The 15,152-nt window shown below is 57.8% G+C and overlaps 1 protein-coding gene across 1 annotated transcript in view; it reads left to right on the top strand.

Moving 5' to 3' along the window:
• CDH22 (cadherin 22) overlaps positions 1–13,792 on the top strand; it is a 123,430-nt gene extending 109,638 nt beyond the window's left edge. The window contains exons 9-12 of the mRNA XM_028524738.2: positions 3,188–3,309; positions 3,409–3,526; positions 9,538–9,789; positions 12,539–13,792. Of these exons, the coding sequence (XP_028380539.2) occupies positions 3,188–3,309; positions 3,409–3,526; positions 9,538–9,789; positions 12,539–13,098 (1,052 nt within the window). The 3' untranslated portion in view covers positions 13,099–13,792. The remainder of the gene's footprint in view (positions 1–3,187; positions 3,310–3,408; positions 3,527–9,537; positions 9,790–12,538) is intronic.
• Positions 13,793–15,152: the final 1,360 nt, after the last annotated feature.

Here is a 15,152-nt window from a genome sequence, read left to right as displayed (position 1 = left end):
GTGAAGGTTACTTAATGGATGGATTCCTTGTTTTATATCAGAAACTTTCAAGGTGCTGAAAGTGTGAATTATGATGAGCAGGTCTTACAACTGAGGCTAACCTTGATCAGGACGGGTGCGGCGGAAGTCGGTCAGAGGTGAGACATCGGGCTGGGCTCCCCCACCTGCCGGTCGCCCGGGGCAGCGGTTGGCGACCCTTGCTGCACATTAGATTCCTGGAGCTATGGAAAAAAAAAAAAATCAGTGACCGAGCCTCGGGCCTCTGTGAGTTTCCAAGGCTTCCCAGTGGACTGGAACATGCAGCCAGGTTGGGGACCGCTGCGATGTCAAGGCCACTGGATCCTGACTCGGGCTGGCCCAAAAGCTCTGGGGGTTCCAGGGCCGCCCCCAGTTCAGGGGTCCCTGGGATAAGCTTCGCAGGCGGCGACTGCGGCAATGTAGAGGCTCACCTCCTTGGGCTTCCTCAGCTGCCCCACCTCTGCGACCGGAGACCCTCACTCACTCCCGGGCTCAGGGCTTTCCCAGCAGGTGACACTCCCTGAGGCATTCCCGAAGAGAAGGCGTAGCAACAACGAGATGGCCATTGAGCAGAATGAAGGGTGTGTTAACGAACTTATTGTGTAACCGTTTCACAATGTGTGCATGGCTCAAATCGTCACACGTTGTGTACACCTTGCACTCAGACCGTGTTCTGTGACAATCGTATCCCAGTAAAGCTGGAATTATGTCTTTAAAAGCAGAGGGAGGAGATGCCCAGCAGAACCCACAGAAAGGGTGCCAAGAATGGGGATCTCTCCAGCTGGGGTCCCAGCCCCCCAGCAGGGTGGCTGCCTGCCGAGGGTAGAACTTGTCCCGGGGTCTCCCTTCTGCACGCCCACAGCGCTCTGCCGCTCCCTCTAGTCCCCGCACTGCCCCACGGCGAGGGGGGGGGGGGCTGACCTGGAAGGGCATTCGGGCCCTGGCCCCCCCAACCCTCCATCTGCCTCAGCGAGGAGAGGGGTTCCTGTCTTGGGTAGCGGGCCTCGCCCTCCCCACCACCAGAAAGCACCCACCATCTGTCTGCCTTTTGAAGTTCTCCGGCACCTCGCTCTTAAAAATAACAGCTCACCCGGCATTCCCAGCCACGACTCCCATCTCTCGCCCCTGGGAAAGCCCCCTCTAATCGCTGAGGCGGCAGATCTGGGTGAGCTGGGAAGATAAGGTGCCCCTGGCTAAGGGGAGCTCCAGAGAGGGATCGGGTCTGAGTTAATTGAAGACTCCCCCTGCCGCCCCCCTCCTCCTTTCCCGGATGCCCCAGGAGGCGGCTGCACCTGCCTCCCGGGCTCCATTCCTGTCCATCAATACACAAGCAGCGGATGCCTTATGTTCAGAGGAGGAGGCGGCCGACCAGCCCCACTTCCTCCCACCCCAAACCCCACGGGGCTCCTGGCTGCCTGGAAGCTCCCCAGTCGCCCCCAGAATAGCTCCCTGCCAGCCAGGCCAGAGACGCAGCCAGCGAACCACTGCTGGGCCGGGGGGCAGCCTCGTCTCCCAGAGCATGTCCTTGGAGAGCAGGTCAGTCGTGAACTCGTGGCTGAGACAGCTGAGCACCGGGCCCCCGAGAGCACCCAGAGGTCTGGGGGTGCAGCTAGGAAGGGCCTGCAGCCTGGGAGTTGCTCAGAGAGGAGAGGCTGGGGTGAGGTGTCCCAACATCCTCGTCCCTGGACGTCCCTGCTGAACAGCCCTGTGGAGGGTGTTTGTTTATTCAACAAATGCTTCTGCAGCACTTGCTGTGTGTCATGCGCCCAGTTTCAAGGGCTTCCCAGATAGCACCTCAGTCTGGCGTCTTCGCCAGTCCATCACTGCTGCCCCCTCCGCTGGTGCGGAGACGGGGGCATGGAGAAGACCAGGGACTTGGCCTGGATCACGTAGCCGTAGGTGAGGGGCTGGGGCCGGAGCCACCTGGCGGGCGGCAGGGTTCTAGATGCCAGTCACTGCCCTCTGTCCGCTTCCCGGGTGTGGAAGCTGACGTCAGACAGGGAAAGGTCTCCCCCAAGATCAAGCACTGGGCCAAGGACAGAGCCCGCCTGGAATTCCATCCACGTGCTTCCCGGCTGCACTCATGGGTGCAACAGGTGGGCTCGAACCTTCGCTCGTGCCGTGCCCCACAATGCTGAGGACCCAGGGAGTGACACTGTACAGCAGAGGCCTTGACCCCAAACACATCCCAGCTGGGGGAGTGGGGACTTGGTGGTTTGGCGGGGACCCAGGCCAGGGCCGTCCTCCGGTGGACTTGCCATGCCCTCTCAGGGTTACGTCCTGAAAGAGTGGAAATTTGGGAGTCCAGTTGCCAGCTGACGCAGTCTGTAAGCTTTTCCGTGTTTTCGTTTCTCTTCTGCAATATGGGGATATAAGTTGTCCCCAGTCCTCCAAGGATGTCCGAAATGATGGGCACCACTGCCCCAGGTGCGTTCTCGGCACTCTGTGGTGACGGGGTGGAGCCGGCCACAGCGATGACGGTGCTGTTAGCAGGGGGGCGGGGGGGGGGGGGCTATGTGATGGTGATGCAGCTGGCGGTGGTGGTGGGGGTGGGGGCGTGATGGTGCTGGCCTTCGAGTCTGTGCGGATGGTCACAGTGATGAAGGCGGTGGTGGCAGCTGTGACTGTGGTGGTGATGACGGAATAGCGGTGGTAACAGGTGTGGTGAGGGCGTTGTGGGTGGCCCTAGCGAGGAGGGCAGTGATGGTGGTCCTGAGAGTTATGCCGGCAGAGGAGGCAATGCTGATGCTGATGGTGGTGGTGGCAATGGTTTCCTGGTGGAGCCGTGAGAATGGCAGTACTAATGGTGGAGACGGCGACGGTGTTGGTGATGGCGACGGGTGGTACTGGTGATGGTGGTGGTGACGGTTGTGGCGCCGAGGCCAGTGGCGCCCATGCTGATGGCGGGGGTGGTGATGGTGACCGTGATGGTGATGGCTTTGGTGGTCATCTGACAGTGGTGATGGTGACAGCAATGGGGGGAGTGGCAGTGGTGGTGACGATGACCCACTTGTGCCCACTGTCCTCAGCCCCGGTCCCAGTACCAGCCTGATCAACCTGCACATGTCTCAGTGTGACCACGCCGCCTGACCTTGTCCAGCAGCTGGTGGGCAGCTGTCTGGGCCTCACACTTGATGCCTCTCAGCCTCCCCCTGTGCCCTCGTTACAGACAATCATGCCCAGCTGTCCCGGGCATCCCTCAGGATCCGAATCCTGGATGTGAACGACAATCCCCCGGAGCTGGCCACGCCCTACGAGGCAGCCGTGTGTGAGGACGCCAAGCCGGGCCAGGTATCGCCCAGGGGCTGGGGACCTCGGGGTGTTGCCGGGACTGGCCAGGGGCTCCTCTCAGGCCTCACATCAGCCCCCTGCCCCCTCCTCACCCTTCAGCTCATCCAGACCATCAGCGTGGTGGACAGAGACGAGCCCCAGGGTGGACACCGCTTCTACTTCCGCCTGGTGCCCGAAGCTCCCAGCAACCCTCACTTCTCTCTGCTCGACATTCAAGGTGAGTTACCTCTGAGCCCCCAAGTCCTAGGGTGCTTGGCGTGCGGAGCCTAGCTCAACTGCCTTCCTCTTCCCACATTATTGCCGGAGAGGCTGAGACACCCAGAGAGCCAGTGTTGGGTCCAACATTGCTCAGAAAGTACAGGCCAAGCTGGAACGGTCACCCAGCTTGAAGAACTCTGAAGAACAAGCACAGGGTGCATCGTGGGCATCTCACTGGATAGAGGAGGGTGGATGGAAGGACACGCAGAGGCAGTCCCTGAGGACTGGGTGGGCCAGGTGCCAGGGCAGAAAGAGCCCCCGGTCTAAGCCAAGGTTGAAATAAGCCATTTGCACACCCTCCACCCTTCAGCTGACAAGGTGTTCTATCTCAGTTGCTCTTAGCATCCTCAGGGACACCCTGGGGTATGGTTTTCGACTCCACCCGCCATTGTCCAGGCAATGAAATAACAGGATAAAGGACCCACCCAGCGGCCTTTAGGAAGTCAGCCATGAGGCTGGGATTCACACCCAGGCCTGGTTGAAGTCCAGGGTACTTCCTACCTGGAAAGGAAGCGGCCCCGCCCAGCCTGAGCCGATCCCCTTGTAAGACATGTCCCAGCAAGCTCCCCAGGAACTTGAAGTTTGAACCTTTGAGGAATAGCCTGGGGGCACGGGGTCGTCAATGGACTGGGGCGAGGGACCTGGGTCCCTATCCAGGCTCAGCGGGTGGCTCTCCATGCAACTCCGGCAAGGTTCGCGCAACCCTGAGCCTCAGTGTTCAGCATCTGTAAAATGGGGCTCAAAGCACCTGCCACCTAGGTGGCTAGGTGGCCCCAGGGAGACAGGGGCTACTGGGGTGTATTGTCATTGCCTTCCTTCAGCCGTTGTGCCAGGCATTGTTCTAGGCCCGGAAAATACAAGATAAAATCCCTACCCTCTGGAGTTTACGTTCCATGGAGGGAAAGGAACCTGATAAACAATACGTGGAGAATGGTGAGTGGCTGTGGGCGTGGGAGGAGTCATGTGACAGCCACAGGGTCTGGGCTTTGTTTTAATCAGTACTAGACCCTTGGTGCCCCCAGCAATGCCTGGCACATAGTAGTAGGTGTTCCATAAAGTGTATTAAACGGAACAGGGGACAGTATAGCTGGGTGAGAATAGAAGCTGATTTAGATACAACGGCCTGAGAAGGCCGCCTGAAGGGATCCATAGACGGCAGGGGCCTGAAGGCAGTGAGGAAGCGAGCCACGCAGACGGCTGGACAAAGGAGGATGCAGGAGGACGGAACAGCAAGTGCGAAGTCCCCGAGGTGGGCACACACCACCTGCATGACTGGAGGGAGGGCGTGACAGGACCAGGGGGAGATGTCCTGGCCCTGAGTAGGTCTGGGATCACCCCAAGACCTTTCCACCGCTCCCCCGCAAAGGGAGAGAGACGCCAGTGGCCTCTAAAGCCAGACCCGTCTATAGTCCCAGGAGTCGTATTAAAGACGTTTAGCACCCAGTGCGCTTCAGAAAGGACACTGATCTTGAATAACCCGCAGCAGGACCCCACAGCCCCTGCCCTGCCAGCCTTTCACCTCCCAGGGGCGTGACTATGTCACTGCAGGTAGGGGCGCCTGGGGGAAAGGCTGAGGCATCAGGGAAGGACTTGGGGAGGGCTCGGAGTCATGGCTCTTTAAATCTTTTTGGAAGCATTTCAATATTTTAACAACCGGGATAGCCGGGCCCTCTCATTATTCTGTGGTATCTGGAGCTGGCCTCCAGAGTCACAAATGGCCCTGGCTTGACCTTTCCAGATGCATGAGTCTTTTCCACCCGAGGGGGCTGAGCTTCGGCCCCGGATGCCTCTCTTCGCCCCCGGGGGGGGGGCACCAGAGCCTCCATCTGGTGGGCCCACTGGGTACGAGCCCTGGGAGCAAGGGTGGCAGCAGCGTGTTGAGATCAGCACAGCCACGGAAGGTCTCCTGCCCCGTCCCCAAGCCCCACCCCACGGTGTGCCAAGCGCTTCCTCCTCACCATGTGCGTATCTGGGGAGGCAAACGGCTAGCCCAACCCATCTGTTTCTTTACACACATTTGTAGCCAGTTTGGAAACGTGATTTATAAATACTGCTTTTGCAGCCAGGGATTGACACTGACGGGTGTCGGGCCAGATGGAAGCGTGCGGTGCTGGGCACGGATCCCGCCCAGAAGGTGGCAGGAGGGTCCGGGCTGGCCAGCGGTGCGCCCCGCTGACACCGACCACTGCCTGGGAGGGCGGCCCAGGGCACGGGTTCAGGGATGATGCCCAAGGATCCCCTCTTATGGAGTGAAGGAGTGGCAGGGACCAAAGCTCTCACAACATATGGCTGCCTGGCCGAAGACAGAACCCTGGGAACAAATATTGTTCTCCTCTGGGCTTGCTTGGAGATTTGAGGCTGAGCCTGATCCAGCCACTCACTTGTCAAGCCTAATTCTCTGTCCCTCCTCTACCGCTATTATTTCACACCTAAAACACACAATAGCTTCCCAGCCAGGTTTCTGCATCCATGGTGGTATTTTGCGTGAGAGGCTCCGTTGTCTAGAACATACGTGCAGCAAGGGCAGGGACCGTGTCTGTGCTGTTCGTCACTGTATCCTCGGGCCTAGAATAGTCCTGACGCACAGAGGGTGCTCCATCAGCATCCGATGTCGAGTGAATGAATGTGGTGTCACTGGGCCACTTCTCTGCTTAGAACCCACCCATCCGTGGCCTCCCACTGCTTTTGAGTAAATATACTCCAAGTCCCTACCGTGCCCTCTACTACTCTCCATGAGGGGTCCCGCCTCCCCCTCCAGCCTCATCTTGACTCCCCTGGGCCGTCACCCGCATCCCTCCTGCCACGAAGAAGTGCTTCCAGCTCCTTGAGAGTGTCATGTGTCCTGCAACCTCAGAGCCTGTGCGTGGGCTCCTTCCTCTCCTTTGCCTCTTCGTTCGGGGCTCAGCAAGAATATCGCTGCTTCCAAGGTCTTCCGAGAAGGCCCCCTGACCTTCCAGACCGGGTAGCGTCCTCTGTGAGGTGCTCTTCCTACACTTTCCCTCTTTAGACCCCACCACGGCTTGTAATTATAGGCTAAATGTGGGGTCTGTTGGTTAATGCTTGTCTCTCATATGAGAATATAAACTCAGACCCAGCATTATTGGTTTAGCTCTCATTGTTTTCCCCCCAGTAACTAGCACAGTGCCTAGCACATGGGGGGGACCCCCAAAAAACAGAATTATCTTCTGGAGGGCGGGCTCCCTAGTACTGCAGGCTTCCCCGCTAGGTGAGTGTTCTAAGAACCCATATGGATCAGTGCACCAGCTGGCGTTGTTGTGAGAGGCTGCGTTCAGCTTTGGTGAATTTTTTTTTTTGAAGACTCAATGCATTTGCCCATTTCACGATAGGTGATTTACAAGTTACCTGCCCATACTGTGCTGAGCATTCAGCAGTTTTTGACCAAAAACAGCATGACTCCTATGTCCCACCCTTCCCATTCACCCAACCTCACCCCTAGCAACATTTCTTTGTTCCCCTGGATAAAAGAAGTCCTCAAAGGGAATTGTCTTTGCCCACGTGGAGGAGGTGAGACAAAAACGGCAGAAGCACCATTAAAAGGCATCAAAACCAATGAGTTCAAAACCGTTTTGAGCCGTGGAAAAAGTCTCGATAGGTGTACTGCATCCAATGGAGAGCACTTTGAAGGTGACTGAAGTTTAAAGAACATAAGAATAAACACACATTTTTTATAAATAAATCTTGGTGGTTTTGGGGGTCCACCCTCATAGTAGTTACTCAGTAAAGATTTATTGGATGGATAGGTGAAAGATGGATGACGGATGGATGGATGGATGGATGGATGATTTGGGGTGGATGGAAAAGGTAGCTATGCCAACAATTCACTGAATAAATTCACATAAGTCACCAACTTCCACATGTATGAAGTGGGGACAACGTCACGACTCTGGTTGTAAGGATGGAGCGTGACTGTGTATTTAAGGCACCCACACAGCCCTGGATGCATAGGAAGCACGCGGTACATGCAAAGGAGCCCCACGCCATTCCTTCCTTTCCCCGTCTCGCTCTGGAGCCTCCTTTCTTCCCCAGGGCAAGGCAGATGATGTTCTCACAGCTGGGGTTGACCCAGCCTTTGCCGGGAGGGCCAGAGTTCAAGCCAGAGTGCGAAGAGCTAACCCAGGACCACACACGTTGCCCCCAAAGTTGTGGTTCATTCGAGCATCGTTCTTCAGGCCTGGCTCTGTGCCAGGGAAGAGACAGGCTCACAGCTAACGCAACGCAATGTGACAAGGGCTGGGACAGAAGTGTGCGTGACACCGGCACAGAGCAGGGAGAGGGGAGCCATAAATCCTGCCTTCCCGGGGAAGCGGATAAAGGAGGCCACAGAAAGGAGGTGACATTTAGCTGGAGCATGACGGATGAGGGATTTGCCCAGGCAAGGAAGTGGAGAAGGTGTTCCCGGTAGCAGGAACTCCGGGCATTAAGGACGGTGCAGCTCCAGGACATCGGGGCGGGGCCTGCGAAAAAGAACAACCAGCACTTACTGTGAATTTTTATGTGCTGGGAACTATTCTGAGGGTTATGCATGAATTTTACCATTTAATCCTCACACCTACGTGATTCTATTTTCCTCGGTTACAGATTAGGAAACTGATGTCCAGAGAAGCTGCGTTTCCCAAGCTCGTAAATTGTCAACTTGGCATTATTTTTAACGTTTTTATGGAAATTGGCAGATGGGTGTCAAAGTGGATAGAATGACATTACGAGCCCTCATGCGTTTATCACGTGAGCTTCCGCCTGTGACCGATCTTGTTTTCGCTGGGCCTCTCTCATCCACTTCCTAGATGTGCTCAAGGTCACAGACAGCCTTGAAAAAGGGCTGTTTTTCTTGCCGTGTGCCCTTTTGGGGGAAGGCCAGGACTAGGGCCCAGACTTGGGGGCTGCAGAGAAGAGTCCGGGTTAACTGGGCACCACAAAGCTGGGAAAGGGCCCCCGGCTGCCCAGCTCAGAGGTCAGCGAGACCAGCTGCAAGACCCTGAGGGCAAGGGGAAGGGCTCGGGAAGGCAGGGCTCTGTCGTGTGCAGTTGGCTGTGAAGAGTGGGGACGGGGGCTGGCTGGGCCCTGAGTGCTTCTCTATGACTGTGGTGGCAGCCATCAAAATAACCGAGGCTCAGGGATGGCCCGGCCCGTACAAGAGATGTAGGGGTAGGGGCGACAGCAAGTCCAGGGCAAGCGGGCACCACTTGCCACGTAAGCCCTTGTTCCCAGACCAGACACTCAACCCCCAAGTCTCACCTGACATTCCTAACCACAGGCTCCAGCAGGGCAGTGAGTATGGGTGTTAGTTCACCGTTCTTTCTGGCCCCGTGTGTTTCAAATAAGGAAAGAGGTGGGTGCGGAAACCTTGGCATGATGGGGTCCCCTCGTCAGGCCCCGGGGGCCATGCCCCAGCCCCCCCAGGCTTAGTCTTTCAGGCTCCTGATGAAAAGCTTCTTCGGCCAAAGGCAGGTGCCGGGCTAGCATCCCCAGTCTTTTCTGATGACCCAGGACTTGTCAAGGCTCAGCAAGCCGCAACCCAAGGGCCACCGGTCCCCAGGGTCAAATGCACTGGGTGGCTGGGGTGGAGGAATCTGGAACACAAGGAGGTTGTTGAGACAAATGGAAAAAAGAGAAAAAAAGACATAGCCAGGGACAGGACGTTGGCCCAGCTGGGGGTGGAACCTCGGAATAGCTTGAATAAGAAAATAGCATCTTCAGACAGCGGGGAGTATCCTGGGACAGCTAAGGACAGAGCTGTGGGCCGCGTGGCTGGAATCGGGCATCTGCCGGTGGAAGTCGGAGACAGCTGCTGAGGGAGTTTGGGGAGACCGGGGGACAGGCCCATAGGTCCACTGGGAGGCTGTGGCTCGGGGCACAGGGATGCCGATCCCGAGGCGGAAACGGGAGGTGGCTGGGACAGGGGAAGGGGGCCCCGGACCCCCAATCACACACCCCTCCCTTGTTCTGGAGCAGACAACACAGCCGCCGTGCACACGCAGCACCTGGGCTTCAACCGGCAGGAGCAGGACGTGTTCTTGCTGCCCATCCTGGTGGTGGACAGCGGGCCGCCCGCGCTGAGCAGCACGGGCACCCTCACCATCCGTGTCTGCGGCTGCGACAGCTCCGGCGCCATCCAGTCCTGCAACACCACGGCCTTCGTCATGGCCGCCTCCCTCAGCCCCGGCGCCCTCATCGCCCTCCTGGTCTGCGTCCTCATTCTGGTCGGTGAGTCCACGGAGAGCCACCCCCTCCTCGACCGGCCCCCATCCCGGGGCCCTGGGTTTCCTTCCCTAGCTGTCCCCATGGGGCCTCGTGTCCCTCTCTGTACAAGGAAGGGCTGGCCTGGGTGATCTCCCAGCCCGAGCATGCAGCTCCCGTGCAAACTCTCCTAACGTGGAGCAGCCCCTGCAACCAGCTCCAGGCGGCGCCAACCCCCACCTGAGGCGAAGTCACGCTGCCCCACCCCCTGCAGAGCCCAGACTCTCCCTAATGTTTTAAAACCAAGCATATTTTTAAAAATTCTCCCATGCCTGTTGTCCTGTCTGATTCTCCACATTGGACTGGTTGTAAAGGGCTCTTGCCAACCTCCCAACCTCAGCCAGTGTGCTGTCCCCATGCTTTGGACGGGGAGGCCGAGGCTCGGAGAGGCGAAGCCGCTTGTACAGGGGCCCGAAATCAGGTCTTCACACCCCGTGTTCCCTGCTCCTGCGCCTCGCCTGCTATGAGTCTGCAACGGGAGCGGAAACTTGGAGCAGCTGGGGCAAAATCTTAAGAATTTGGGGGCCGATTAAATGTGTTCCCAGTGAAAAAGTCAAGTTCCAGGAGCAAAACTGAATTCGAGTGGCCGTCATGCCACCCCTCACCCTAGTGACACACGGGATTTGTCTCGGTCTTGACTACAAGACTTCACAGAACAGCCCGAACGGGAGGAACTCCAGGGAGGGCCGCGTCGCAGTCCCGGCTTCGCTCAGTTCCCTGGGAGATGTTAGCGCTGCCCCCCTCAACCCCCTGCTCATTGCCTACCTCTTCCCAGCCCCCTGGGGACATGCTTGGCCAAGGTGCACCTCCTCGGGTCCCTGCAGAGGCCCTGGGCAGACTCCTCCTTGCTGGGAGGCCCCGCCCCCACCTTTCTCCCCTCCCAGCCCGAGGCTCAGAAACCCTTTTTCCAGAGGGTGCACTTTACAGCGGTTTCATTTTCCGAGGCAGTGCAAACAAATTTCTGCCTAATTGCCCACAAACGAAGAAAGTGCACATCAGTGCTCTAAAGGTGACGGGCGGAATCGCTGATCAGGCCTGGCACATCTGTCGCCTACCGCCCGCGCTCCCTACCATCTGCTCTCACGGGCATCCCCTCCGCAGCTCCCCGCCTCCAGCTCCCAAGGCCATTCATCCATCTTCCCCACTTCCCTCCCGACACCTTCCCTCCCTCTGGACCTCACCTTGGCCCCCACCCCTTCCCTGTCACGAGCCATCTTGTTAGGCCGTGAGCCAGCACCCTGCCCCGTGGCCCCAGCAGCTGGCTCTGGCCACTGGCCCTGCCAGAGCTGTGTGGAGCAGCAAGAAGAATCCAGGGCCTGGCACAGTACCCAGCATAGTACCCAGCTGGCATAGTACCCAGCACATCTGCCCATTCACCCACCCACCTATCCACTTATTTCTCCCCTTCATTCATCAGTTCCTTATTTATCCATCCAGTGAGTTCCCCCTTTCCGCTAAACTGTGCTAGGCCCTGGACTCATCAGTGAACGAAAGAGACTAAAAGCCCATAGTGCTTGGAGTATTGGGGTTGCCATAACTGAGATGGAGCAGACTGGGGGGTGGAAAGGGGGAAGATTATTAGCTCCAATTTGGACATGATGAACAGGAGACCCTCTTGGTCAGCCCAGAGCACTTGTTGAGTAGGAAAGTGGACGAACCATCTAGATTTCAGGGGAGAAGTCCAGGCTGGAGGTTGCTATAGGGGAGCTGTCAGCCTCTGCATGGAGCTCAAAGCTATGAGAATGAAGGAGAGCGCCAGGCGAGGGGTAGTGGATGGAGGTTCAAGGACTGAGACCTGGGACGTCTTATGTTAAGGAGCTGGAGAGGAGAGGAGAAACCTGCTTGGATGACCGGGTGATCGGAGAGGTGGGAGGAGGCAGAGAATGCGGGGTGCTGGAAGGCCAGTGAAGAATGCCAAGAAGGGATGATTCATTCACTCGCTCATCCTTTCGCTCCCCCAGGCTTCCGTCCGACTCTTCATTCAGTTGTTCCCTCAACAAGCATGCTTCACTTGCTTACCACACGCCAGGCCCTTGAGGGCAGTGGAGAGTGTGTGCTTTGGGGCGGAGGGGACCAGCACCTTAACACAGCAGGGCCTGAGGTGTGATGGGGCAGTGGCTCTCAAACCTATGGGGTAGGACCTGAGAATTCACATTTCTGACCAGTTCCCAAGAGATGCTTGATGTAGCTGGTCCAGGGACAAGGGTTTGAGAACCAGGTGGTAGAGAAAGGAGCCCCTCACCAAGGGAGCTTGGAGGCGATGGTGCTGAACCTGGCCTCGAACTCCCCCAAAAGAAGTCCTGTGGGAGACATCTTGACCTGAGACTCCAAGGACTGAGAGGGTGCTCAGGACTGCTGGAGTGGACAGAGGAAGGCGAGGGTGGCAAGAAGGTCAGGGTCATATCTCACCCCTCCAGCCCTCAGCTGCTCCCTTCAAGCTCCCAGCACCTATGGCCCTCAGGGGTGTATCTCTTTAACAAGTTAAGGATGAAGACCTCAGAGATTGGGTTCAGCCCTCAGCACCCATGAAATCTCTGAACACTGCCCTCCGCGCCCCCGCTGACGGGGATGATCTGGCCCCAATTTGCACCCTTCCAAGACGGAGAACTCACTACCCCTCCAGATAGCCATCTTAGGCTGGGCGGACTCACTGCTGGTGGAGTGGGGGGACGGGGTATGCTTGGCCCTCACTCGCCCCATTCTGTCTCCCACGCAGTGCTGGTGCTGCTCATCCTCACCCTCAGGCGCCACCACAAGAGCCACCTGAGCTCCGACGAGGATGAGGACATGCGGGACAATGTCATCAAATACAACGACGAAGGCGGCGGCGAGCAGGACACCGAGGCCTATGACATGTCAGCGCTGCGGAGCCTCTATGACTTCGGCGAGCTCAAGGGCGGCGAAGGGGGCGGTGGCGGAGGCCCTGGCGGGGGTGTGGGCACGCCCCCGCCCCCGCCGTCCCGCCTGCCCTCCGAACGCCACTCGCTCCCCCAGGGGCCACCGAGCCCCGAGCCAGACTTCTCTGTGTTCAGGGACTTCATCAGCCGCAAGGTGGCGTTGGCGGACGGGGACCTGTCGGTGCCGCCCTACGACGCCTTCCAGACCTACGCCTTCGAGGGCGCGGACTCACCGGCTGCCTCGCTCAGCTCGCTGCACAGCGGCTCCTCGAGCTCCGAGCAGGATTTCGCCTATCTCAGCAGCTGGGGCCCGCGCTTCCGGCCGCTGGCCGCGCTCTACGCCGGCCACCGCGCGGACGACGAGGCGCAGGCCTCCTAGCCTCACGCCCTGCCAGCGGGCAAGGCCGCTCGCCCCATTCAGGACCCTGCTGGGCCCGAGGACAAAGAATCTCCCGTGCTCACCCTCTTCCCCAACCCTCCTACCTTCTTCCCAGGGCAGCCAGAAGGGAGGGGGACTTGTTGGGGGAGAACTCCTCAAAGCCCCCCGAAGGGGGGGGGTTGCAGCTTTCGGCCCAGAGGTGCAGGAATGATGACCAACGGCATTAAAACAGCAGCGAGACCAGGTACTGCGTGGATCTGGGGTTAGAAAGGGAAATTTGGTGTCGTTGCTGGGCGGAGAAGGGGGAAACCCTGGGGGAACACGCCTCGAGGTGCCACCCCAGAGTTCCCCCGGCGGAGTTAAGAGGAAAGAAGGTCTGTTCATTTACTAAGCACCTACTGTGTGCTGGGATACTGTAGAGAGACCATCTTAGTCATCACAGAAACTATGGGGTGGGGCCCTGCAGGTAACAGATGGAGAAAGCCAGCCAGAGAGGTGGCTGTGACCTGTCCAAGGACACCCAGTCAGTGACCTCCCTTCTGTGGGCCTCAGTTTCCTCAGCTGTCAGATGGGGATAATAACAGAACCTACCTGGAAGAGTTGTGGGGATAAAAAGGGTTCCCAGTTCAAGGGGTTAAGACAGTGCCTGGCACATAGTAGGTGTTCAATAAATGTTAGCCTTTGATACTATTACTTTCTTTGTCGTTATTAGAAGGCTCGCGTGTCTGCCCCCAGGTCTGAGCTCTCTGCCTTGACCCCATTGCCCTTTCCCCAAAGTCTCCAAGGGAGGAAGAAATGGTCTCAACTTCGGCCCTGCTCCTGCCCTGACCGGGGACTAGGGACCTTCCCAGGGCCCGAGGAGCCTTCCAGAATCTCCGGCAACACTGGGATAGGACACGTGGCAGGAGCGCCAAGAGAGACAAGCTGGACACCCCAAGACGTGGATCAGGTGGGAGGGTTGGCAGAAAGTGGAGAGCTGGGAAGCCACTGAGCGCAGTGGGGGCCTTATCTGCCTGGCCCTGGGACCCGCCAGCCTCCCCACTCAGGGACCCCAAGTTGGGAGCCCCAGGGGCTACATCATTTCCAAGCCTCCAACCCTAAAACCATTTGATTATAAGCTATAGGTTATTGGTCTCCCCACCCCAGGCCCGAATGACTCATTCTCTCCACATGGATCTGCAGTGAATTCCAGCTCCTGCTAGCGGGGCATCCTGCAGCGAGGCCCTCAGCTACGGAAGCCTCAGTTTCCTCATCTGTAGAATGAGGCTGATGACGGTCCCCCGTAAGGAATTGTGCAGAGGCTTAAAGGAGATGATGAATGCTAGACTCTAGTCTCAGTGCCTTCTCGACACATTGGAAGTGGTCAATAAGTAGTCATTCGCCTGATTTTTCAACCTTCCAGGCAACGTTCATTCATTCCCTCCACATTTGCCTGGGTCCATGGTGACAGAGCCAGAGACGGCCATTCTGTCCTCAGTGCCTTGCCTGTATTTCATCTAAATTAAATGCTGCCAGCCCCAGTTCCCAGGGGAGGAAACTGAGGCTCAGAGAGGTAGTAAGCCACTTAAGTCACGCAGCTCAGAAGTCATTCCTGCCTTCCAGTAACTCAAGGCCCCACTGGGCGGGGTGAGGAGGCAGCAGACAGAAGTAGCCAATAATAGTGCATCTGGTAAGAGTGGTAGTGGAATTAACAGAACAAGGTCCTGGAAACACTGAAGAAAGAGTAAGTAATTCCTGGAGTGCTTCCCAGAGGAGGTGACTCCAACTGGATCTCGAAGAATGAGTATGAGATGTATGAGATGGCCGAGCGAGCAAATGCATGCCCAGCAGAGAGAAGAGTGTTCGCATAGGCTGGGGGTGGCTGACAGGTGAGAGGCATGTGGTGGCTTCATGTGGGGCTGGATCCAGGGGCTGGATCTCGGGGTGGAGGGATGGTGAGTTGTGAGGCTGGGAAGGCCGATTAGAGGGGGGTTGGGGGAAAGAAGGCCATGCCAAGAAAACACTGGTGCTTCGGTCAAGTTTCACATGTCTCCCTAAAGACCTCAGAGGGCCGA

This window comes from Phyllostomus discolor, chromosome 9 (assembly GCF_004126475.2).
Source record: "Phyllostomus discolor isolate MPI-MPIP mPhyDis1 chromosome 9, mPhyDis1.pri.v3, whole genome shotgun sequence".
In the NCBI taxonomy this organism is placed as follows: Eukaryota; Metazoa; Chordata; class Mammalia; order Chiroptera; family Phyllostomidae; genus Phyllostomus; species Phyllostomus discolor.
The sequence above is the reverse complement of the archived record's forward strand: the minus strand, read 5'-3'. Positions and strand labels throughout refer to the sequence as shown.